The 25,497-nt window shown below is 43.1% G+C and overlaps 1 protein-coding gene across 2 annotated transcripts; it reads right to left on the bottom strand.

Moving 5' to 3' along the window:
• Positions 1–5,627: 5,627 nt before the first annotated feature.
• On the bottom strand, positions 5,628–24,853 carry plod1a (procollagen-lysine, 2-oxoglutarate 5-dioxygenase 1a). 2 transcript variants are annotated; one of them, XM_031567067.2, is made up of 19 exons: positions 24,587–24,853; positions 23,460–23,551; positions 22,434–22,567; positions 21,578–21,741; positions 20,753–20,865; positions 20,344–20,407; positions 17,828–17,925; positions 17,447–17,548; positions 16,022–16,153; positions 15,401–15,522; positions 14,901–15,005; positions 14,445–14,570; positions 13,890–14,031; positions 12,942–13,055; positions 11,997–12,062; positions 11,436–11,540; positions 10,927–11,073; positions 8,891–9,016; positions 5,628–6,480 (listed from the first exon to the last, which is right to left on the bottom strand). In XM_031567067.2, the coding sequence occupies exons 1-19, from the start codon at positions 24,678–24,680 to the stop codon at positions 6,325–6,327; spliced, it is 2,202 nt and encodes a 733-aa protein (XP_031422927.1). In that variant the 5' UTR covers positions 24,681–24,853; the 3' UTR covers positions 5,628–6,324. The 2 variants fall into 2 exon arrangements, with proteins under 2 accessions (XP_031422927.1, XP_031422928.1); XM_031567068.2 differs by lacking the exon at positions 8,891–9,016 and adding an exon at positions 8,446–8,571.
• Positions 24,854–25,497: the final 644 nt, after the last annotated feature.

Raw genomic sequence — 25,497 nt, 5'->3', positions numbered from 1 at the left:
ATGTCATGCCAAAACACCTCTTGTTTCGTTACTAATACATAATTAGGCGCACTTTACGCATCTCCTCCCATCTTTTTGCGACGAACACCCACTTTCCCACACCCACTTCCCAGTTGCGGTAATCTGCGCTTTTTGGAAATAGGGTTTTATGTCTTTACCCGCTATTTTACGCCTGAAATGGGCGCAATCCTGTTAGTAAATGAGGCCCTAAATGGTGCAAAATCCTTGAACGCGCTGGCGTACAAGCATCAAGGCAGAGGACAACACTGCCACCTACCGGATAGGATAGCACTGTCGAGGCTTGCCTTTGTGAATCAGAAAGCCATTTTTGTGTGGATGTCGCTACACAATGGTAGTCCTTTGGGGGATCGTAGTCCCTCAAATTGCGCATGCGTCATTTTGCGACACTGTCGACTGCTGTCGACAGCGAAGCCGCACGCGCATGTGTCACAACGACAGATCCGTTTTCAATCATGGAGAAAAGCGACGAAAGCCAGTTTTTTGAAAACATGACCATTTATTTAAAAACAAAGAAGATGTCACAGTGGACAAAACAGATGAGGTGGAGGATCAAAAAGTCTCTCCCCAGTTTCATTTCATATGTTGACGTAGAGCCTTATGCTGTTAGTCGTTTACAACATAATTAAATATAACATTAAATATACCCACATTATGCGTTAAGACAAGCCCCGTATGTTGACGTTTAAACCGTTTACAACATTATTAAATATTACGTTAAATAAACCTACATTATGCGTTAAGACAAGCCAGATATGTTGATGTTGATGTTGAGCCTTATGCCGTAAACCGTTTGTGTCTGAGCATGCGCAATGTGAGGGACTACGATCCCCCAAAGGACTACCATCGTGTAGCGACACCCTCCCGGAAGCCATAGAGAATGCATTGAGAGCTCTGTTTTGTGAAAAAAATGGATTTAACATGGGAGTCAATGGGAGAGGTCTGGGGCGATTTTCATTTCGCCCCAGAAGGGGCGGGGCCATTTGAAGCACGACTTTAGGCTGACTAAACGACTGTTACCTGATTCGACAATGACATACAGAGGCAGATCAGACGGTCTAGTGCAGGGGTACTCAATAGGCGGACCGCGGTCCGGATCAGGACCCAGACGCAATCAAATTTGGACCGAAGCCAAAATCAACATTCTAATTAAATCATGATCCAAGCGAGTTTTCATTGGTGCGAGTTTTCATTGGTGCATGATTTCGCGCTGTATATTTTTTTCCTACTCAATGTGGTTTCTATCTTCCGTCTCCAATCCAGAGGTCCAATCAGGAGCTGTAATAACAACATCACTATGACAACTCATTCACTCAATGTTGGCTGCGAGCTCTGTGGGTCACGCAGGTTGTGTGTGTCAATGGCAACAACGCGGGCAGATAGATTTGTGAACGGTATCTTTTTCTCAGCAAACGAAAATCATGGCGTGCTTTAAACCCGACAAAAAAAGAAAAGTTGATTCCAAAAATCGCTAATTTAAGACAGAGTGGACTGACAAGTATGTATTTGTGCTGCCTGTGGGGAGCACAAAACCGATGTGTTTAATCTGCAAGGAGACGGTTGCCCTTGTCAAAAGTTGTAACGTGAAACGTCACTATGAAACAAAGCATGCACACTTCGAACAAAAACACCCGCAGAACTCTGAGGTAAGGGGCAGAAAAATAAACCATCTGCAATCATACCAAGCAACATGCAGTGTAATAGACAGATCAGCCACACAACAAGAGCGTGCATACCTCATATGAATATGGTGAAAAACAAATACAGGAGCACACTCACTATGATGTGGCCTTATTTGTGTGAAAGGTGACACTTTTTTGTGGTTTAAACTTGGGCACAAAAGGTGTGAAGGCCAGGCAGAGGCACTGATGAGACAGTGTCACCTTTCACACAAATAAGGCCACATCATCTTTTGTGCATAGTTCGAACGCTTTTGTTGGAGTTATGTTTTTGGATTTTGACCGTCACTGTTCCGGACCCTGGACTGAATGGAAATTTGGCGAGTGGACCTTTTGGGTTTCTAATTGAGTACCCCTGGTCTAGTGGTAGAATCCGACAGAAAAAAAATTATTACATTTAAATGTACATGTCGTCATTTACGCGACTTACAAGGATATTGCGTTTATACATCAGGAGGTTTATTTTTTTTATTTTTTTTCCTTTTCCCCTAGGCAGTGCGTCGCCCCAATCGCCCTTGACAAGCCGCCCCTGCTCACGTTCCTTGTTGGAATGTCGCAACTGTTGTGCTACCCTGTTCCGTGAGTTGTCTGGTTTTTTTGGAAAGTAACTTTGCCTGCCTGCTTAAGTCTCCTTGAAGGAATACTTTTTGAACTGTTAGCTTACAGAAGCTTTTTGTGTTTTTCGGCGTGGAAGCTTACAGTGGTCGTGTGCCCTGTTTTTGTGTTTGCCTTTTTGATCCTCTGTATTGTTTGTGGAATAAATCCTGCTTTAATCGATCTGCGCTTGGGTCCTCTTTTGAATTCCTGACACAGAGCGCAAGACAGAGATTCTCTTCTCAAGTAAGCAGTGACCTTTGAAAGGAATGAGAAGCTCACAATCATGCGCAGTGAAAAATGAGAATACAGGTTATGAGCCAGGAGCGAAAGGGAATCTGTTGTCTTTTAACACGGCAGATTTCATTATCAATTTGATCTCATTTAATTGTAGCCTTTATGGTTGATGGCTACCTTCTTTGTCATGTCAGAGATTGTTCAAAGGTTTTCTTTTACCAAATACCACTGTGACTACCAGAAACGTCATGCTGAAAAAAAAGTGAGCTTCATATATTTGGATTAGCCTTTTCCAATATTGAAGTGGCTTTTGTAAGAAAATCAGATGTCCACTAAAGTGTCTATACATCCTTAAAAAGGGATTATCAACACTAGCTTACTTGAAGAATCAAGACCGGTCCAATGATAAGAAACGGATAATATGCTTTTCCAGGACTTACTATGTACGACTATATTAATCCTATGTGCAGCCAGACTACAACATAAAAGACTTCTATAATACTTCTTATTATTGATCAACAATATGTTTTTGATTTAACTTCTATAATACTTATTATTGATCAAGAAAATGTTTTTTGATTTAACTTCTATGGTACTTCTTATTATTGATCGACAAAATGTTTTCGATTTAACTCCTATGGTATCTATTATTATTGATCAATACAATATTTTTGATTGAATTTCTATGGTATTTCTGACTGACTACAGCCCAGCAAGTGTGTTTGTTATGGTTTGCCATTACAGCTCATGTAGAGGTGATGTAAAAATGGTCTGTTCTAACATCTTACATATTTATAATATTTCCAATGCCAAGGGCATATTAAAAACTCAGATTCTCATTGGCATTGATATTGGACAGTTAAGTAGCATGAACTCATTTAAACAGCATGACTGTGTGACACACTACTGATTTACTGACTGACTATTGACCCCAGATCAAGTGCATAGGGCCTTTAATACGTGATGTAAGCAGGGCCGGCTCTAGCCCTTTGGTTGCCCTAGGCGAGATTGAGTTTTTACACTCTTAAGCACCTGTAAGGAAATTTAAGCAAATTATGACCCTCTACACCCTAACTATACCCTCTACAAACAAAAGTGCTTTTATGCCCTGAGTGCTTGATGTGGTCCTGGATGTCCCTTCACCTTCACCTGTATTCAAGCATATTGTATAGCCAAACAAGCGGTGTTTAATATAATAAGTGAAATGATCATGAATGTGGTTGAACTTCTTTAAGAAAACAAGCTATTGTATTTAATACATGCTAACATGTTTCTATTGTACTTTAGTACTACTGGATGTCCCTTCTCCTGCAGCTGTATTTAAACACAGAGTTAATCCATGCTGTTCGTTACACAATTGCATTTGGTCATTTCTATCATCCTACCACATAGCTGCATTGTACAAATACATTTTATCTGACCATGTAACTTGTAGTAGATAAATTACAATTACTGCCACCACTGCTACAAGGCTAAATAATATTAGGCTACTGATTACAATTCGTAGTATTAATGTGATGTGATTATGAAAGTAATAATTGCTAATAATAATAACAATACCAAAAACAGCAACAATAGTACTAGTTGTGTAGGCTAGTTACAAAGTTCAGAGGGAGGCGAATCAGGCGTCCTTTCTCCAGCAGGTGCCGGCCTCTGCAAAAAGTGCCTGAGTGCATCTGGCCAATTTAAAACAAAAATAAAAACAAAAAACACATATACATTTTAGTATATTCCTGGGGAGGAACTGTACAGAAGGGTGAACACCACCACTATCCCCAAAATGGTTACTGTGTGTGTATGCACCTGCTAGTTGTGAATTCACTAAACAGAACTTATGCCATTTATAATGAATGTAGACAGCAACTGTACTTTTCATAACTAGCATACGTTATCCAGATACTGGTCTTTTGACATTTACATCCATGTAGGTTATCAGTGAAGTTACGTTTGCTTGTAATAGCCTACGTAGCAAATTAGCAAAGTAACAGTCGCTAGCTAGCTATAGCTAGCCTAAGTGACAGCAATGAAACGTCCAATATTAGGTGATGCAAAATACTAAATTTATTTCGTTTGACACCTTAATGGCTGAGATGAGAAGACTTACCTCTATACTTGGCTTTCTTTTCCTCTTCTTCCTTTCTTCGTTTTCATCCCTGTGCTCCAGATGGTTTAGACCGCTTCTTTTTTGCGAATGTCACATAGCTGACACCTTGGCAGAGTGCAGGAGCCCTCACGTAACTAACGTAACGTAACTTAACTTAACTTAACTTAACTTAACTTAACGCAACCGCCCCCCCCCCCCCCCTTGGAAATTATCGACAATAACCATCAATTCAATCTAAAAATTAGGTTGACAAGTAAACGTGTAGCTGAAGGGGCGCCCTAGGATGATCATGATTAATAAACATGTTTTAATTTGCTTGTTATTCTAAGTATGACTAATGGGAAGTAGGTCCAAGGGCGACACTAGAGAGCGCCCCAAACCCATTTGTCGCCCTAGGCAGTCGCCTAGTTCGCCTATAGCAATCGCCGGCCCTGGATGTAAGGGAGGTGCACTCCCATTATACACATTTGCACGATGGATGAAATGGTATTGCGATGCATAGTTGTGTGAAATCATAGAAGTCCTGTAGGGGGCAGCATTTCACAGAAAACAGGGCAGCCTCAAACCACAACGCCAGACGGATATGAACATTTCCTGTATGTGCTGCCAAAGTCACGTCTGTCTCTATGACACTACCTAAAACCCTCAGCGAAGCACAGCTATACAAAGTGGGATCTTTAAACCAATTGGCAGCCATTTAAACATACACAATTACACAAAAAACACCCATTAAGCAGACATAAAGCTATTATTGTGCCCTTGCCAGTGATATTCAACATAGATAATAACAGCATTAAGGGGGTTGTGTAGTGTTACAAGTGTTACCATGGTTACCCCCTCCATGTCTATAGGAGAAGAGCCATCTGCAAACAGGCCCATAATATTCATGGAGCACACAGTATAAAATGCATAGCCATACTGTACTCAGGCATTTAGGATAAAAGAGGCTGCTGAGAGAATAAGTGTAAACATAAAGTCACACACGTACAAGTGGGCGTTGTTAAGTTATTTATTGACTCAAGGCTCAGACTCAGTGTGTTGTTGCCTTTAACAAATAACAAAACAGTTGTCCTAAAATCACAGAAATAGGAAGAATATTTTCTACACATTGCAGTTTACAAATATTGGCTGATTTTCCGTATTTTTTTTTATCACATTTTCTTATAAATGAAAACAAAGTGGTGATGCACCTGGTTAAGATGGTCAGCGCACATGTGTAGAACCAATTCAAGATGTGCATAAAATCCCGTTCTTCAAATATTGCACATTCCAAATTTCCCAGTCATGTCTTTGGAATAATGACCCTTAATGGAGTCAAATACACATGGTAATAAATAGGCCTAGTATCACGAAAGTTTACTAAGATACACCACTTTGCATATTGCTTCAATTCAACTGTAATCAGTGTCCAATATGCCTGAGTTCACAGATGCAGTTGCAAAAGGGATTAGATCAATCCTCAGTATAAAACTTTGTTCACTGTATACAAATTTACAAAAACACATTTATGCTTTCAAACGTAAGGCACCATCTCTAAAGTAAAACACTCTCAGCTTTTCAAAATGATCTGAACACTCGTTCCGGATTCATGTCTCCCCTGAAGCTTTGACAACAAACCAAACTTTGCCCTTTCTGCCAGTGGAGTGTCAGGCAGAGAGCACCAGATGAGCAGAAGGCGCCAGCGCAGCGGGGTCAAGGGTCAATGAAAGACACTGCGATGTAGCGGACGCCTCCCGTGGTGGGCAGGCCCTCGTGGTAATGAGTGAGGCGGCCCGGGTGCATGATGGTCCAGCCTTTACGCGGAGCCTGGATGGAGCAGTTATACCGCAGGAACCGGCAACCTCCACCCTGAGGATGGGTCAGGAGTAGGGGAGGGGAGAGCAGAGGAGAGGAGAGGAGGGGAGAGGAAATGAGTAGGGGAGGGGAGAGGAGAGGAGAGGAGAGGAGAGGAGGGGAGAGTAAATGAGTAGAGGAGGGGAGAGGAGTGGAGAGGAGAATCAAGAAGAAGGGAGAAGTGGACAGGAGAGGCAGGACAGGACAGGAGGAGCAGAGGGAGGACAGGACAGGAGGAGGAGAGTGAGGAGAGGGGAGACATGGAGAGGAGAGGAGAGGGGAAGAGTGGGAAAGAAGAGGAGATGAAAGAAGGGGAAAAGAGTCACAGAGAGGAGAGGACAGGGGTGAGGAGGGGAGAAGGAGAGTATAGGTGGGAAGGAGAAGACAGAACAGGAGTTGGGAAGAAAGGAGAGGAGTGGAGAGAAACGAAGTTAAAGGAGAACTTAACCTGGTGTCACTTTCATAGACCAGGGAAACAGTTTGCACTGCACAGAGAGCCAACTAGCATCAAACACTGCAGTATTTACAAATTAACTTGAACCGAATAAAACTGCTTTGACATGCATTAGTTTTGTGTGCCCATGACAAATGAACTTGCACTGAATTAAACTGAATTAAAATATGATTCAATCTACATTTCTGTACAGATGTCTAACAACAGCAAATTATTATTATTATGTACTAATTTGACATTTAACCACTAATAGGACTTCTGGAGTTAATACAAGGTGAGAATGAATCTGGTGAATATGACACACCGGGATCAAATGAAATTCAGAGTCAGAGAAAATCATAAGAACAAACAACATATTTTCAACATAGCATGCATCTATAACATGCCTAGGAAGAGAAGATACACCAAAAATATCAAAATGATATTGATGTTGAAAACATTCAACTAAAACTAGCAGCGGGAGTAACATGCTGGAGGATCGTTACTAACGTACTAACTACGGAGAGGTGCATGGGAGTCTCTACCATGCCATGCCATCCTCAGCAAGACTGCACACATCCATGGGTTACTGCAGTGTTGAAAGGGAAGAACTAGAACACACAGTTCTACCTCTGGCTGAGACACACTGACAGGGAGGGCCCCTGACAAACGGCCCAAATGTTCTCCCCTGTTGAGAAGGACGTGACTTGTGTATTGTGTGCCGTGACAGACCTGTAGTGCCGACTGTCACTCACTGCTCCGGATCGGACGATGGCATCTGGAGTATGCGGGAGAAGTGAGGGGATCTCTCCATCTGCCTGTCCTGACACTTCTGCCCCCCCCCCCCCCCATCCAGGGTTCTACTGCCCTGCTTTAAGAGCTGGGGCAACAAGTCCCAACAGGCTGCAGTTCCCTGCTCTGAGCACAATGAGTTTCTCAAGAATCCCGCCGCCGTCACTCCGGGTGATTTAGTGAGCCCTGCATGATCAATCTGGCAGCTGGGAACATGATTTGAGCCTTATAGCACGGCACCAAAGTCCCCTACACCTCATCAGCTGAGAGTCTCTCCTACAAATTCCACTCAAATATAAATAAAATACTGATCTTAATCATCTATATGATCTTTATCTATATCTTTGTTCTTACTCACCACACGTTGGGTACTCTTTGGGGAAACTCAGCATATGTTATTACCCATAGATCACAGTAAACATACTGTATGTATCTGATAGGGAAATATGAAACTCTGACTTTAATCAAGTATGAGTGTATTAATCAAGTGCCTTGTATTAATAATTGCCTTGTATGAATCATGTGCTTATGTAAGCAGGAACATGGCTTTTCTGTGTTTCTGTGTGTGTGTGTGTGTGTGTTTGTAACTGACCCCACTTAGTCTGCATGTGTAAGAGCATGTTTGGACCAGAGGTGATAAGAAGGGTCGAACTGTGCTTCCCCTAACAGTATCTTCTTAAAGACCATATTCCATCCGGTGACCCATGACACAGTGGTATCAGTGGAGGAGGCCAGTCTGTGCTGTCGTCACTCACCTGGTAGTCAGTGCCCGCGTGGTTGAGTGCAATGTTTATAGTGAAAGTGGAGGCGTCGTGGTGCGGCCTGAGAAACGGCTGCTCGTCGGGCTTATATCTAACTATGAACGCCAGATCAAACTGAGCCTGCAAAGAAACACAACCACAGAAGACCAGAGAGAAGCCCACGGGTCATGCAACGCACTGAAGAGGGACAAACAAACAAACAAACAAACAAACAAACAAGGCCCCCATCCCCGGCCCACTCCTTGAGCTTTCCGTGGGAGGAAAGTGAGGGAGCAGCAGAGGATGGAAAAGAGGGAGAGAGAGCGAGGGATGGAGTCAGGGATGAGGGGATACCACCTGCAGCCTCAAGTGCCCTAGGCAGAGGAGTTATGGGAGACCTCTGGGGTGGCCCTGCTATAGCGGCTGGCTGAACCTGTGTGGCCTCAGTGAGGTCGTTTACCTGATAGTCAATGTCTTTGCTGTTGAGAGCTACGTTAATAGTAAAAGTAGAGGCGTCGTGATGGGGTGCCAGCAGAGGCTGCTCGTCTGGCTTGTATCGCACTACAAAGTTGAGGTATGACGTGCACTGACGGGAAAAGAGATTCAGATCAGTGCATTTAACAGTGAAAATATACCTCAAGCTGGGATCTAGCCTATAACTTATTGATCAAAAATAAAATAATAATAATAATAATATTACAATAATAATAATAATAATAATAATAACAACACATTGGCTATTCATATTACTACTAGTGTTGTTAGATGACAGACACGTACAGACTGGACTATTTTAAATAAGGCATATGAAATGGATTGCTATAAATTACACAATAAATAGCTACAAAGTTTATATATATTAAAGTGTGTGGCATGACTTTTCAAGAGAGGTTGGTTTGACAATTTAAAGCTCTCTGCATCAAGTTTGTGCTACATTAGGATGCAAGTTATTCCATACATAAAAAAATGCTCCACAAACCCACCAAACTGTCATGTTTTGCAAAGAGATAAAATCCTGTTCAGTTAAAAACAATGGGCCTCATTCTCGAACGCAGTTAAGAAGAATTTAAGAGGAATTTAAGAGGAATTTCTTCTGAATTGGATTTAGGACAACATTTGGCATTCATGAAAGTTTTCTCATCTGGGATTTGCTCTGAACTTCAGAAGACTTTCCGAACTCGAAATAGCAGTCGTAACTCGGCCAGAGTTTTCTCAAATGCGATTCCTTAAAAAAACCCCGTGGGCCATCTTGTGGTTTTTTGAGGAATCGCATTTAAGAAAACTCTCCGTGTTAATGAATTTGTGAGAAATCGTTGGTGATTGCGTTCACATCAACTCTACAGATCCTCGGATTAAAGTATCATTAACAATTACGTTTCACATGTAGGCCTATAGTCATGATTCTACGAGGCACCGTGATGTCATAAAATAAATAAAAGCACTACACCGGAATGCTGCGCTCGTCTAGTGAGCGTCGTTTGGCACTGCCGTCTGTGCAAGTACGGCAATCCAGAATTTTCAAGTAGTTCCACGTTGGTGGAACGAACTGCCTAGCACTACCAGAGCAGGCGCGTCCCATTCGACCTTTAAGAAGCTTTTGAAGACCCAACTCTTCAGAGAGCACCTCCCTTCCTAACTGGCACTTCGACTAGTGCTTAACTTGCACTTATAGCAGTTACATTCCTGCACTTCGTTTTTATTTCCTATTTCGTTTTTCTATTTCTTATGTAAAGTAGTATTTATTGTTACACTAGGTCTCTATTGCTCGTAGCTTGGCTGTTCTATCCCTTGTACGTCGCTTTGGACAAAAATGTCTGCTAAATGACTAAATGTAATGTACACGAACACTGCTGTTGCTTTCGTGTAGATTCGGTCGATTCCGACTGCACACGTCACTACGGTTGCGTGCCCTTATAAGGAGCTGGCAGGGCGTGTATGTATGCAAATTCAGGAGCACGAGAACGCGCTTTCAATTTAAGAAAACTCTTCCGGGGGAGCACAGCCCAGAAAACTTCTGCTGCGTAGGACCACATTTTCAAGCGTGCATGAATTTGGCGGATGTCTTTTGCTTACGTTGTTTTTCCGAAGCCCGTAAGAAACATTTCAGAAGAAACTTCAGAAAATGTTCGAGAATGAGGGCCAATATGCATCTTAAACATGTATTACATTTTAAATAAGTTTTTCCATCAGTCATACGTATACACCATCTCAGAACACACATAACACAGCATACCTAACTACATCCTGCTAACTACTTGTTTGTAGATCAATAGAATATGTGTTTCAATACAAACTCCACTGTCCACTGTTCAAAAGAAGTAACTAATAATGACAAATTTGTATTTGTTCTACTCTGTTCGGTACATCTATAAGTTTAATCAAACCGATCAAAACAGTCTCCACCTGCTCATTGGATAGAACAGATGAGACGGCAATGAGACAGTGATGAGACAGTCATGAGACGGTGATGAGACGTGTTTGTAAAAGAGGGCTCACCTTTGTGTAGTAGCCCGGGTACATCTTCTCTGTGATGGGCGCGATGTAGTCCACGAGGAACTTGTGCCACTCTTTCTCATAGTTGATCTGGTTCATGTGGATGTCTATGGTGGGCACGTTCTCATAGCCCCCTTGGATACGCTGGTCCTGTTGGGTCAAAACACACAGACTGTCACTAGAACACATTATCTGAGGATTATTCCGGTTTCTTCTCAACTAATTCCCACAAGGCAATGTTATCCCATCTAACCTGGCTCATTCTACTGGTCCTTCACCTAACTAGCAGCTTGATGTTTTTCCACAGTAGTAATGAAAATATAGAGAGTGCAGTTTGTCATTTTCCTTGTAACAAAGCTGCTTCTAAACGTATACAAATGCTGTAATTCCAAAGGAACAGTGAATAGATAACATTTCACAAGAATTCCTGTGAATTCCATACAATATTTTTTGTTTTGGGCGCTTAGACAGAGACTGAAAAAACTAGATGGATCGAATGTGGAGGTACATACCTTGTTGCCTCCTCCGGACCACTGCCCAAAGTTCTCCATTTCTTCCACGATGTGATCACACGCCACTTCGGAGAAGATGGGGAACCAGTACACATCGGGGCAGGGCTGAAGGAAAACCAAACAAAATCACAAAAACACATCATGTTCAGCTTGATGGACGTCTTTTAAGCCCGTACGCAACTTATTTGACCCTTTACAACATTAAAAGCTTTACCACTTATCTATCCATCTTGTTTTCCTATCTCTGTACATACTACATAGTATTGTTTACTTTGGTTACATACAGTATATGTAAAATCAAAAAACAAGCCAAGTAGCAACCAGTGTGCAGAAGTGAATAATGTAAAACAGCATTTGCAATGTCAGTCATGAATGATTCCTATCCAGGAAATTAAGCTCTTCAAGTCATTACCCATAACAGCGAACAGCTTGGTCGTCTTGAGTGACTTCTTTTCCTGATACAAACCATGTTCTGTGAATGTCCTCTGCACACCCTCTGTGAGTGATATTGATGAGACAGTCAACAGTAGTATGAGTGGGAAAACAAACTCCAATCCTCACCGTTTCTAATAACTTGTCCTTCATTATGCGAGTGTAGTTCTCATGGATGTATCGCTCCTCCCAGTCCTGTGGGGGGGGGGGCGCGGTTAGGGGGGGGGGGGGGGGGGTGAAAAGGGTTTTACTATTTAAGGCAAGCAAGCGTTAAGTCATACTTGGGTACGATTCCCATTGACTTTAAACCACTTTAAAACCTTAAACAAAGAGACTACAGTCTCTCTTCATAACCATGATCATATCACTGTTAAATAGTTCCTGTAAACACTACGGTAAGTTACTTGCAGCTATTGGCCAGTATCATAGTGTAGTTCTTTCCTAGTATTTTATTTTATTTATATTTAATTTAACACAAAAAGTGAAAGTTTTACATCATCCAGTATCATAGTGTAGTTCTTTTCTAGTATTTTATCGGTATAGTATTCACAGTAACACAAGAAGCCTGCGGTAAATAAAAGTTTTACATTATCTTCAGTAAATTAGCAGAAGAAAGTCAAGCATATATTCTTGTGTTCTTATCATTAGCTTTTGTGAATGTCTTCAGGGTGAGGGCTTTTGTTTTGTATTTAAAATTCATGAGAAGATATTGGAATATCAATCAACAAATCATTCTGTAACTCAACAGGAAGGAACGTTGATAAAGCCCCGCCTTAGAAGCGTTAGGATTATGGATTTGATTCCTGGGAGGCGTGTACTAAAAAAACTCTCTATGTCACCGGAAATATTTTTTCTGTTCTGTTTCAGTTTTTCTGTCTGTCCATTTTTAAATCAAAACTGGTTATGAGGTGTTTTATAGAGGCAGAAGTAAAAGTGACAGAATGACAGATCTTTCACTGTGTGAGGGGAATTTAGCTGATGCTATCTGCCAAAGTGACAATTAAGTTTTTTTCTCTTTTTTTCCTGCCCACACTGAGGCGTGTCTGTGAGATCACCCAGCAGCTGCGTCCTCACCACAGTGTTCTCGAAGATCTGCCAGAGGTCGTTGTGCAAGTGATTCATCTGGTAGTTTTCCGTCGACAGAACTCGTCCGAAGGAGTGCAGGTTTGTAACATGCATGAAAACTCCCTGCAGGCGAGACAGGGGAAATGGATCATGAATGGGATCTATTGAAAAAATACACATCCTCCTTTTGTCTGTAATCACATCTATCTGCCTGTGAAAAAAAAGCATTAGTACCTTCATCAGAAAGACAGATGTCTGTAAAATACCAGCTGTGAGGACGCACAGACACAACTAATCTGCACAATGAGTAAACACTACATAACATCTACCAATCAAACTTCAGTGTATTTACTCATTGTGTTTACTTAACAAGGGCAAGTAAGTGCACATTCATATACAGTCGACAAGTCACAGCTAGCCTAAGACTACGCTACGTGTTTGTCCGAAAGTCTCTGGGCAAAAACAAAATGCTTTTGGATTGATATGTCTGAGGCAGGTTTGGATTCAAACACATCTTCAGTGTGTCAGTCCCGTAAGAGGGAGTAAACTAATTAAACTAAACTGTGCCATCCGTGGTATGCCTCTGGGGTATGTCTGTGTAGGAGGTCTATTTGTATTTGGCAAAGGGCAGGAAGTTAGATGGCATAATAGCATTGACTGAAAAAGGATAATGGTGATACAACAAATTTAACATTTACTTCTTTCAACATGGAATAAGATCAGACAAATACAAGGCAATGCTGTGGTTAAAAAAGAGGATGAGGAAGAGGAGACGTAAACAGAGGTGGGAAAGGAGATGGAGGACGTAAGCAGATGAAGAAGAGACAGAAGAGGAAGGGAAGGAGGAAGGGAGGGGGAGGGAAATGGATGAGAAGAGGAAAGGATGGATGAAGTAAACAGGACATAGAGGAGGAAACAGAGAAGGAGATGGTGGACGAGGAGAGGGATGTGTCTCACCTGGTCTCGTGCGTGGCGACAGAAGGCCATGTCGGCGTCCAGGGTGTCGGAGCGGAAGAGGTCCGCTGCACTCAGCTGGTGCCTCAGAACACTGGCCTTCACCAAGAACACGTGGGACATGTACGGAACGTTCCAGATCCCACTGGGGAGAGATGAGTCCATCTTAAGTGACTACGTGCAGATGTGGAGTATGTGATGTGCTAGTGTGTCTGCTTACTTGACCATTCTGATGGGGAAGCACTCATAAGAACACCATAATACAGGACAACAATGGACATTGACAAATGAATAATGAATACAGGCTTTCATCGTTGAATTGTTTATACTTCTAAATGATTTTTTCCCTCTTTTTGAGGTCTAGAAAACCTTTGATAATGTACAGAAACAATCCTTGACAAAACCACAAAAACCAAATCCAAAATGTTTACCTAAGAACAAGCTAAGAATATCAGGTCTCCAGCAACAAGTGTTATTATGACAAGTCCTGTGCTGAGACCGATGGGTATCAGCGCTTAAGAACGGTCAGGAGACGAGCAGTAAACCACCCAAACTCACACTCTGCGTCCCTGCACGATGTCCACGTAGTCCTCGGACCGGGCGTAGTATCCGTCCGCACTGAGGGCTCCCCAGAAGTTGGTCCAGAGTTTCCCAGGCTTGATCATCATGGGGGCGATCAGGGGCCTGCAGGAAGAACAAGAGCAGGGTCTCACTGGATACCAGTCCAATACGGCCCCTACCATGTCACTAAGGGACTTTAAAACAAGTTTAGATGGTGGTCAAGTGGTCATTGCATATAGTGATAATGCCTATGCACTATTTACAAATAAACAAACGAAGAATCATGTCTTTGGAAATCCATTCTATTTTTAATCTATGGTCAATGGTTTGGTCAAACAACTTCTATCTCTTTCTATCTCTTTCTCTCTCACACAAACGCACACACACCCACACAAACCGCAAAGATTCTGGATGGGCAGTAGTGATGTGGTTGCATGATGTGATCAAACTTACTTGTTGAGCTCAACGAGGATCTTCAAAGTGTCCTCGTTCTTCAGGACCACCTCTATGTCCACACTGAAGAAATACTCACAGTCACTGTCCTCTCTGCACTCCGCACTGAAAGACAGGCAGAAAACACATACATGAGACATCACACTTTGAAATGAATCTATTCAGTTCATTCAGTTCCATTGAAATCAGTTCAGTTCAGTTCAGTTCAGTTCAGTTCAGTTCAGTTCAGTTCAATTCAATTCAATTCAATTCAATTCAATGACACTTAGGTCTACGTGTATGCCAGTGGTTTAAAGTGAAGCAATTGCCCACCTAACACCCAACACCCAACAAGAGAAAGGTCAAGCTCGTAATAAGTTAGAACACTCTTGTCGAGGGTATGCTAACGTTGTCCAAACAGGTAAACACAAATGTCTGTTATTGTAAACTGTTTTAACAGAGCTTTAACTACCACTTAGTACAGTACTAAGCAGTAAGATGAGAGAGCACTGTGGACTTACAAGCCCAGGTTACGAGACTCAATGGCATCCACGCCCTCCTCGGGACCAATCAGCTTCACCGCCTGGTATTCCATCCCATGATCCTTCACAAAGCTGACCACCTGGTTCTCGTGATGAGGCTCCTGTCACCGTTAACATTGAACACAACAGTGAGTGCACACTGCTAAATCCAGTGCCCACTTTCTCTCAGCTGTCTTCTAGAGTTAACTACTTTCATCAGATTTATCAGAATATGACCAACCAATTAGCCTATCAGCGTTTGTGAAAACAGTGACATTCCCTAATCCTACATATTTTCTCGTCCCTACTTCATCCACAAGAATTGATTTACATCCTTACAATCCTGTAATTAGCATGATGTATGGAGTTCTGTTTCCAACCATATTCACCAAATGATGAATCATTAACAGATTGCTGATATAGATTATTTGATCTGAGAGGAGCTGTGAATTTGTGTGGTTCCCGTGTGGTCACTATGTGGTTCCTGTGTGGTCACTCTGAGGTCACTCTGTGGTTGCTCACAGAAAAAGCCACTAAACTGAACCTGACTTGACTCTACTGCTGGCTGTGGACGTGAGGTGAGGAGGAGGAGGAGGATTAGATGAGAGAGGTGAGGCACACCTGGTTGAAGATGAAGAGCTTGAGTCTGTTTTTAGGGTACTTGAGCTTCAGCAGACGCTCGAAGAAGACGGAGACAAAGGGGGTGGGCTGCTGGATGAAGATGCCGATGACCATCAGTGGGTATTCTGTCTCCTGAGGCAAGGCGAGGCAAGACAAGTTCATACACAGAGACAATTCAATGTGCTTTACATAAATAAGAACAAAAGGAACAAATAAAGACAAGAACAAGAATAAAAGAATGGAATAAAATTGCATTATAACAGTTACAAGAGCCTAAAAAAATAAAAGCTAAAGAACATAGTGAAAAATAAAAGTCAATGTCCATAAAAGTGAATAAAAACATAATTAAAAGAAAAAAAAAACTTTGAGGTTTATCTCTTTTGGAACCACTGGAACCACTGGAACCACTGGGCAATAGCCCTGAGTTTAAGCCTGAATAGTATCCATAACAGAATCCCTAATAGTATCCATTATAGAATCCGTAATAGTATCTATAATAGAATCCGTAATAGTATCTATAATAAAATTCGTAATTGTATCTATAATAGAATCCGTAATAGTATCTATAATAGAATCCGTAATTGTATCTATAATAAAATTCGTAATTGTATCTATAATAGAATCCGTAATAGAGCCTCATAGCTGTTTACAGATAAAGGCCCGAAACAGAGCCTAGCCCTAGACTAGAGCCTTAGAACAGGCCCGCCAATCTTTTTGGGAGCACAGAATAGAGAACCATAGGGCAATGGAATCCCTTAATGGAATCTGAGGAATGTAGCCCTATGTTCTATGAGACTTTATGAAGCGATCCAATGCAAAATCGCTCACAGCCACGCACAGTGGATGTTTTCCCCGTCTACATCTAAACTCCCTGTGAAGCTTCTTTTAGTTTATCCTGACTACTTAATCTAAACCGCCCAATACGTTTCTTTTAGTTTACCCTGAATACTAAATCTAAACTGTCCGTGAAGCTTCTTTTAGTTAACCCTGAATACTCCATCTAAACTGTCTGTGAAGCTTCTTTTAGTTAACCCTGAATACTCCATCTAAACTGTCTGTGAAGCTTATTTTAGTTAACCCTGAATACTCCATCTAAACTGTCTGTGAAGCTTCTTTTAGTTAACCCTGAATACTCCATCTAAACTCCCTGTGAAGCTTCTTTTAGTTAACCCTGAATACTCCATCTAAACTGTCTGTGAAGCTTCTTTTAGTTAACCCTGAATACTCCATCTAAACTGTCTGTGAAGCTTCTTTTAGTTAACCCTGAATACTCCATCTAAACTCCCTGTGAAGCTTCTTTTAGTTAACCCTGAATACTCCATCTAAACTGTCTGTGAAGCTTATTTTAGTTTACCCTGAATACTAAATCTAAACTCCCTGTGAAGCTTCTTCTATTGGTTCTGGCTGTGGGCTGGAGCGTCTCACCTTCAGGCCAGAGAGAGGGCGCAGGTCCTCACTGCACACGGTGCAGCCAGTCTCAAACGTCCACAGCTTAGGGATGTAGTTGCCCAGGTAGTTAATCTGGAGCTGGGCAGAGCAGACACAAAGCAGTGTGAGTGGACATACATTACCATCTGTGCTATATATATAAAGATGATGATTATTACTATTATTATTATTGTTTTTATTATTATTGCTGTTGTTTTTCATGACGATCATCAAGTTCCAGGCATACGTTATAATTCAATGTTAGCAAACTGACTTCACTTAAAACACCTGGAAGGTGAAATAGCTGTCAGAGGCATTCAGAGCATTCAGTTGTTCATAATAAGGTCATAGGTTAGGGGTCAGAGGTCATCCATGTACCTTGGTGGGTCCGTTGCCGTGGATCATGACGGGCAAGGTGTCATATAGCACATTTCTGGCCCTGACTTGCCCATCCTCGAACTTTAGCACGACTTCATCTACACACACACACACACACACACACACACACACACACACACACACACACACACACACACACACACACACACAGGGGGGGACACACACAGGTATGAGCAGGAGGGAGAAAGGGGCTTTTGTGTTCTACTGGCAGGCTCTTGTTAGTACATGTCCTCACAGCTTAGAAATCTACTAAACCTACACACTGAATACAGAAAACCCCACTTTAATGAACATTAGATCCTCAAATCCACTCGTTACTGTAGGACCCCAGTAAAAATACAATTCAACAATTCAGCCCTACACACAACAAACCAAATTCACACAGTCCACTAAAATAAAAAAAACTTCCTGCCCAGATGTCCCTCCAGACCAACACTGGCAAAATGCATTCCTCTCACAGCTGAGAATAATATTCCTTAGAATGCCCTCTCTCAGAGCAGTACAATGCAGCCCAGTGTCCCTGCAAGCGCATGAGTCTCCTGTGTCTGAGGGGAGAGGAGAGAACAGGGGAGGGGAGGGGAGGAGAGGTGGGGAGGAGAAGAGAGGAGAAGAGAGGAGAGGAGAGGAGAGGGGAGGGGAGGAGATGAGAAGAGAGGAGAAGAGAGGAGAGGAGAGGAGAGGGGAGGAGAAGAGGGGAGAGGAGAGGGGAGGGGAGGAGAGGAGAAGAGAGGAGAAGAGAGGAGAGGGGAGGAGAAGAGGGGAGGGGAGGGGAGGAGAGGAGAGGAGAGGAGAGGGGAGGGGAGGAGAGGGGAGGGGAGGAGAGGAGAGGAGAGAGAGAGGGAGAGGAGAGGAGAGGGAGGAGAAGAGGGGAGGGGAGGGGAGGAGAAGAGAGGAGAGGGGAGGAGAAGAGGGAAGGGGAGGGGAGGAGAGGAGAAGAGAGGAGAGGGGAGGAGAAGAGGGGAGGGGAGGAGAAGAGGGGAGGGGAGGGGAGGGGAGGAGAGGAGAAGAGAGGAGAAGAGAGGAGAGGAGAGGAGGGGAGGGGAGGAGAGGAGAAGAGAGGAGAAGAGAGGAGAGGGGAGGAGAAGAGGGGAGGGGAGGGGAGGAGAGGAGAAGAGAGGAGAGGGGAGGAGAGGGGAGGAGAAGAGAGGAGAGGGGAGGAGAAGAGGGGAGGGGAGGAGGAGAGGAGAAGAGAGGAGAGGGGAGGAGAAGAGAGGAGAGGGGAGGAGAAGAGGGAGGGAGGAGAGGAGAGGAGAAGAGAAGAGAGGAGAGGGGAGGAGAAGAGAGGAGAAGAGAGGAGAAGAGAGGAGAGGGGAGGAGAAGAGGGGAGAAGAGAGGAGAAGAGAGGAGAGGGGAGGAGAAGAGGGGAGGGGAGGGGAGGAGAGGAGAAGAGAGGAGAGGGGAGGAGAAGAGAGGAGAAGAGAGGAGAAGAGAGGAGAGGGGAGGAGAAGAGGGGAGGGGAGGGGAGGAGAGGAGAAGAGAGGAGAGGGGAGGAGAGGAGAGGGGAGGAGAAGAGAGGAGAGGGGAGGAGAAGAGGGGAGGGGAGGAGAGGAGAGGAGAAGAGAGGAGAGGGGAGGAGAAGAGAGGAGAGGGGAGGAGAAGAGGGGAGGGGAGGAAGAGCACGCAGGGCTTTCCTCTGGGCTTTGAGGGCTACGTGTGCTCAGGCACATCTCACAGCACACACTCACATTCCTGACACAGGCGCCACCAGACGGCAGCTGGGAGTGTGTGCAGCTGTGTGTGTGTGTGTGTGTGGGGGGGGGGGGGTGTACACTGTTAGCAGGCCTTCCCCTCCACTTTTCCCATGCCAGTTACATGCACACACTCACACACATAGATGAACACGCAGAAACACACACACACAAAAACACCCACAAAAACTTAAATACACACCACACCTCCTGAACCCTGTATGAAAACTTTGACACCCCCAGGCCTCTTCTAACCCTCAGAACTCTCTCTCTCACACACACACACACACACACACACACGGACACAGTGAGGAGAAAGTGACTGCTGTGAAGAGTGTACCAGCTTCTTTAAGTGCCCTAGTGCAAAGGCACTAGAATCCAGGTGAGGGTGATCGTCGCCATGACTACCACATCAAAGACATCCGGACACCCCATTATGCTCCATTTAACGAGAAGTTTACACAAAAGAGGCACAGAGGCACCCCTACACCCCCGTCAGCATAAAAGCCCAGACTGCCTCCAGGCCAACGCCACTCTCTGAGCTGATCTGGCAGGAGGAAGTCTTAACAGATCTGGCGGCTTTCTACAGAGAAGTCTCAGAAGGCCTCCAGTAGCTTTACGACAGACAAAAACAGTGGAGTCAGCAAGTTCAGCTGCCTTTGAGATTTCATGAGCAAAATGGGTGTTATGCTTCTTCGACCTCTCTCTGTTGGCAGTGCTGAGTGAGGACAGTCTGTTTCTTGCGTCATCTTAAAAAGTATTCCAGATATATTTTCAAAGATGGTGTAAATGACATGTGAAACTTACCCAGAGCTCCGTTGAGATTTTGAAACAGTCTGCATTTGTTGTCCAGAGTTATATTTAGGGCTTTCTGCAAAAAGAGAAAAACGGTCGGTGAACTGAAGAAAATACAGAACAGCTCCAGACTAATTACAAACAACACCATACCTCCTTCCGACCATGTAATACCAACGGGGGTGGAAACAAACTCTTAAATTATAAACACCATCTGATGATGCAGCATGAGCCAACCAGTCTAAGAATAAAGTACTACAGTTCGGTACTACAGTTCGATGCGATTCTAATCCAGTTCATATTTTCTCAAAATCAGCTAATTGCCCCTCACAGTCCTCTAACAGTCAACAGATTTAGTTGCCTAAATCGTGGACTGTAGCTTTTAAAGAGGAGAAATGTATGTAAAAGTGAAGCATCATACCCTTTGCTCTGGGTCAATATAAACCCTGGTATAAAAGAGCTGGTCGCTCTCATTGTCCTTCCCTGTCCAGCTGGACACCAGTTCTTTGAGGTTTGAAGCATAGCCCATGAACCCTGCACATCAGAAGAGCAAAAATATTTATAGCAGTTGTTTATAACACACGAGACAAACAGGAAGGGATGAAATTTAAGGTAACACAGACATGAGGTGGGGGTTTTCATATAAGGTCGCTTGGACTCTGTGCTTCTTCCTGTCTTTATCAGACTTATCTACCCACTGGAGCTTTCTCTGTTGACCAAACACGGCCAAGTGATTCAATGCCAGAATCCTCCCGCAGTTGTTCTATTTTTATACCAAGTCTTTAAGCACAAGGTAGCACTTAGCACCCTCCTTTAAGGAGACCACGCACAGAGCTTGTGAGATCCATGTTCAGGCAAAGCCATTCCAAAGCATTCACACTCATTTCACACGAGGTTATAAGAATCTTTGAAAAATCTTTTTGCACCAAAACACAGACTTATTTCATTGCTGTTAAACCATGTGTTAATGAGGTCTGCTCCCACTGAGGTCTACACCCTGCAGCCAGTGTGAAGTTGATGCAGCTTTAAGGAAATAGTAAAGCTTAATGAACCACTTTTCTCTTGCTAGGCTTACAGAAATGCCCTTCTGTTATTTGTTATTAGTCATTGCTGGTTTCATTAGAAGTATGCTAGTTCATACTGGTGCTGTTAAGAATGAGCTAAACTATTATGGCAGACTGGTGATATTAGCAGAGTTTTAGGACCCATAATGGTGATTTTAGGGGATGTTAAGTTGGTGACATGCCTCCTGAGCCCAGGAACCTGTTGCCCTCTTTGGGGTAGGGGTGCTTGTCCTCCAGGTGTCGGTCGGGCCAGATCAGGGTCTCTGAGGAGAAGACCACCTTGTGTCTGGCCTGCTGGAACTTCTTCAACAGCTCCCTCGGCCCAGAGGCAAACACCACGTCGTAGCTGTACAGGAAGACAAGCACCAGAAGGAATGAGGTGGACATTAGAGACCTGACAAGCCTACGGAGGGGGGGTGTTGACCTTAAAGGACATTTGTATTCCCTGGAAGGTCATCTCCTAGTTGAGAGTTTCTCTAGAAGCTTCTAGAAGCTGTGCAAAGGTTGTGTGGGGTGCTCCAAGACAGAACGTACTACATGAAAGAATGAAAATCTTCCAAGCAGACACTGGACACTGGAACAGTACCATCTGGTTTTAAACTCGGAAACTATTCAAATCGTCAACGAAGAATTTACAAGTTCTATCTGACATGTCCAAGTTTTTTGCACCAAATATTATATTACCGCCTCTACATGACCTTTGAGTTATTTATCAGACTCAAAACAGAACATAAGCAACTAACCCTGTGTGTGTATGTGTGTGTGTATGTGTGTGTGTGTGTGTGTGTGTGTGTGTGTGTGTGTGTGCATGTGTGTGTGAGTAAATGTTTATGTGTGAGTGTGTGTGTGTGTGTGTGTGTGTGTGTGTGTGTGTGTGTGTGTCTGTGTGAGAGTGTGGGTGTGTGTGTGTGTGTGTGTGTGTGTGCGTGTGTGTCCATGTTCGTAAGATACTATACGGGCCTTCCAATTCACACTCTCACTACATGACAAAACACGACCAGAGCATCAATCATCGTGTGTGTCAAACCAGCCATTTACCTGTCAGTAAACAGGATGACCTTGTCCTTCTCCGTCACCTCCTCCAGGGCAGCTTTGAGGAGACGCACCTTCTGACCTCCTCCTGGGGGGCTCATGTAGCCTCCACCATTCCATTTCTCCCCTTTGCCCAGCACCTGCAGAGACAAAAAGTCAAAACAGTGTTTCAAACAGTGTTGGAGGGTGTCTCCTCACAAGTCAGGGCTTGGTATGTGATTTAACTAAATTTCCCTCGGGATTAATAAAGTATCCATCTATCTATCTATCTATCTATCTATCTATCTTATCACAGATTTTGTGTGTGCGTACATTTTAAGTGACTTTCTACTATTCTTATCATATTATATTATTATTATTATTATTATTACAATGTATTAGGACAATGCATTGTTGTTATATTAGTAGTAGTAGTAGTAGTAGTTGTTGTTGTCACCACCAATATTCACTGGCTCTTGGTGAGAGGCTGTAGTGGCCACCTGTATTTCAAAGTGTCTTGACACATGATGAAGAGTGTGTGACAGGTATCAAAATTAAACACTGAACTGCAGTAAGAAATATTCAGACGCCATGCTGGGACTGATCCATTCACAAAATGACCAAACCTGTCAGTCAAACAGCACAAACGTTTCAGCACATGGAGATCTCAATGCAGCCAATGCATCTGGTAACAGAGTATGGGGAGGCTGGGAAGTTCCCTATTCCCATGAGCACGCTGCCCCTCTCTACAGACAGCGCTCCATGCCAATCTCCTGATAGCATCGGACTCTGTGGCTCTGTGCCATGTTTGCCCAGGCCAGATCTGAGTCAGATGTGTGCTGCTGTCTACTGTTGTGTCTAATGTAAATGATAGTGTGAGCTGAGGGTTGACAAATCAGCTGCACTCACTTCCTCCCTCCACTGTTATTTATCAAGGACAGGGTTGCTGTATAGTTCAGATTTTTTTTGCTGAGCCCTCCTGCTATGCCCACAGCTTACTGCAGGTCACAACAGACACTGTTGGCAACGTGGAGATGAAGGAGATGTCCGTACCTTAACCGTGTAATTGAAATGTTGAGCCGATCTCATGAAACGCCGAAAGCCATCTGTTTCTTCGGTAGCAACTGTCAAAACTATCAGATTGCCTAAAGAGTAAAATGACAAATGAGCATTTTAATTACAAGAACAAGATCCAGTAACATGACACTTCCATATCTGTATTGTCACTAACATTAACAATACATATTTCAATACATTTTCAAACTAGTTAAAATAATTACGCATGCACATGGTACAATTGAGCTATTTAGATAGACCTTATCATATAATTAAACAGTTCTACACGAAAACATCTATATATTCAACACCTCAATTTTTCAAGAATAATCCAGGTTACATTTAAAAAAGGAAGTGCACGAACGTTTTGCTTTTGATACGTTGTACGATATGATATCGTGTAATCGATAATGTTCATCCAGGAGCAAACGTGCATCTTGTCTGTAATGAAGACAAGCATGCGCTTTCTCCAGACCGTACCTGGAACGTTCGCCTGGCTATAAACTACATCGAGGTATGGACTATGGCTGTTCACTGACGACAAAGGAAATGTCATAAACACATTTGAATATATATATATTTAAGTGTAATGAACTACTCTAGAACAGAGGATCGTTTTCTGAAAACTATAATTTCTCAAGCGGTAGCTCGTAAAGGACGCCCTAGACCACAAGAACAATTATCTAACACCACGCAGAATCACTTCACACGTTCCTCGAAAATTAGAACCGCGTTCTTAAACAAAACTTTACAGTGTGGGCCTAAATGTGCGAACATATTGCTTCAACAAATATGCTTCTCGGTTAAATGCATTTTATTGCCAAGCAAACTCTCAGACCGCGTCTCACTTTAAACGCTACTTGAATCGCATCAAGCCGAATCCAGTCCACGTCAGCGGCCCGGAAAGCTCTAGAAAAGTCCGGTCAAGTTTTTCAATGCTCGTCTTACCCATGCTGAAATAACGCCTGTGTATTGCAGCTGATTACATATCAATACTAGCCTACTCGATCGTGCTGCAACTGGTGATAACCTATCTGCACGGCAATGCATTTTCACAGTCTGCATAAATCCATGCACATTCTTTGATCAACAATTAGGCTACTGCGGGAATTTTGCAGACTTACCTTCGGAAATTGAATCCTTTTTCTCACAACGTACTGACGCGAACAGTACTAACAATGCGATCGTATATAAAACAATGAATATAACCGATTTCATCTTATTGCCTACTACACCAGTTGTCACTATCTACAACTGTATTTTGAGTGCCTGGGAAATGGCTCTTGCAAAGCAGAAGTTAGCGGAGTTGCTTTGAAATAGGCTGCTTACAGCACAGGATACAAACCCTTTCCCTATCCCCACCCCCTGAATACTCGTTTGAGGTTTCTGGAAAGTGCTAACAGCGTTGGCTCATCAGACCATGCCCCGCTGGTATGTCGTGGATGAGAAATGTCACATCTGCAAAGCACCTTGTAATTATTTACTTTAACTCAATTGCGAAGTTTTACTTGTTCTTGGACGAGGGACACACCCTGTGTGGGACTTCTGAAGCTAGTAGCCTAATGTCTCTGGCCGTGTTCTGTAGGCTATTGTGTATTTTGTGAGTGTGTGTGTAAGCAATGCAACGTCCAACTCTTCAGAGTGAAACAATAACAAGAGTTTAGTTTAATATCAACACATCCTGATAGCTTGTAGGATCACACAAACATCTGTTTCTCCCATTGAACACATGTGAGCAGCTGTATTCATGACGTAGTTGCGCCTACGTGACTGAAATCACACTCCAGAAATAGGCTACTGAATGCAGTCTGTTTGAGAATTCGGGATAACATCACATTTTCTGCAAAGTATCGATGCAACAAAAATGAAATAAATGCAATTACAAACAGTATTGGGCAAACAGTTTATAGCCTGAACAAGATTGTCTTCTTTGTCGACTGTGTATTAGGGAACTATCCTATGTTGTCATTTCTAATGTCGTATTCAGTTAATTTACAGTAAAAGGGGACGTGAGGGGTTTGAGCAAATTATATGA

This window comes from Clupea harengus, chromosome 4 (assembly GCF_900700415.2).
Source record: "Clupea harengus chromosome 4, Ch_v2.0.2, whole genome shotgun sequence".
In the NCBI taxonomy this organism is placed as follows: domain Eukaryota; kingdom Metazoa; phylum Chordata; class Actinopteri; order Clupeiformes; family Clupeidae; genus Clupea; species Clupea harengus.
This window is presented reverse-complemented; position numbering and strand designations above follow the sequence as displayed.

Bases quoted from the DNA above. Each gene is read 5' to 3' on its own strand.
- plod1a (XM_031567067.2), bottom strand. From the start codon at position 24,680: ATGAAATCGGTTATATTCATTGTTTTATATACGATCGCATTGTTAGTA. The intron at 22,568-23,459 runs GTACGGACATCT...TTGTCTCTGCAG, and splicing joins ATTTCAATTACACGGTTAAG to GTGCTGGGCAAAGGGGAGAA. The intron at 13,056-13,889 runs GTGAGACACATC...TCTCGCCTGCAG, and splicing joins GTCGCCACGCACGAGACCAG to GGAGTTTTCATGCATGTTAC.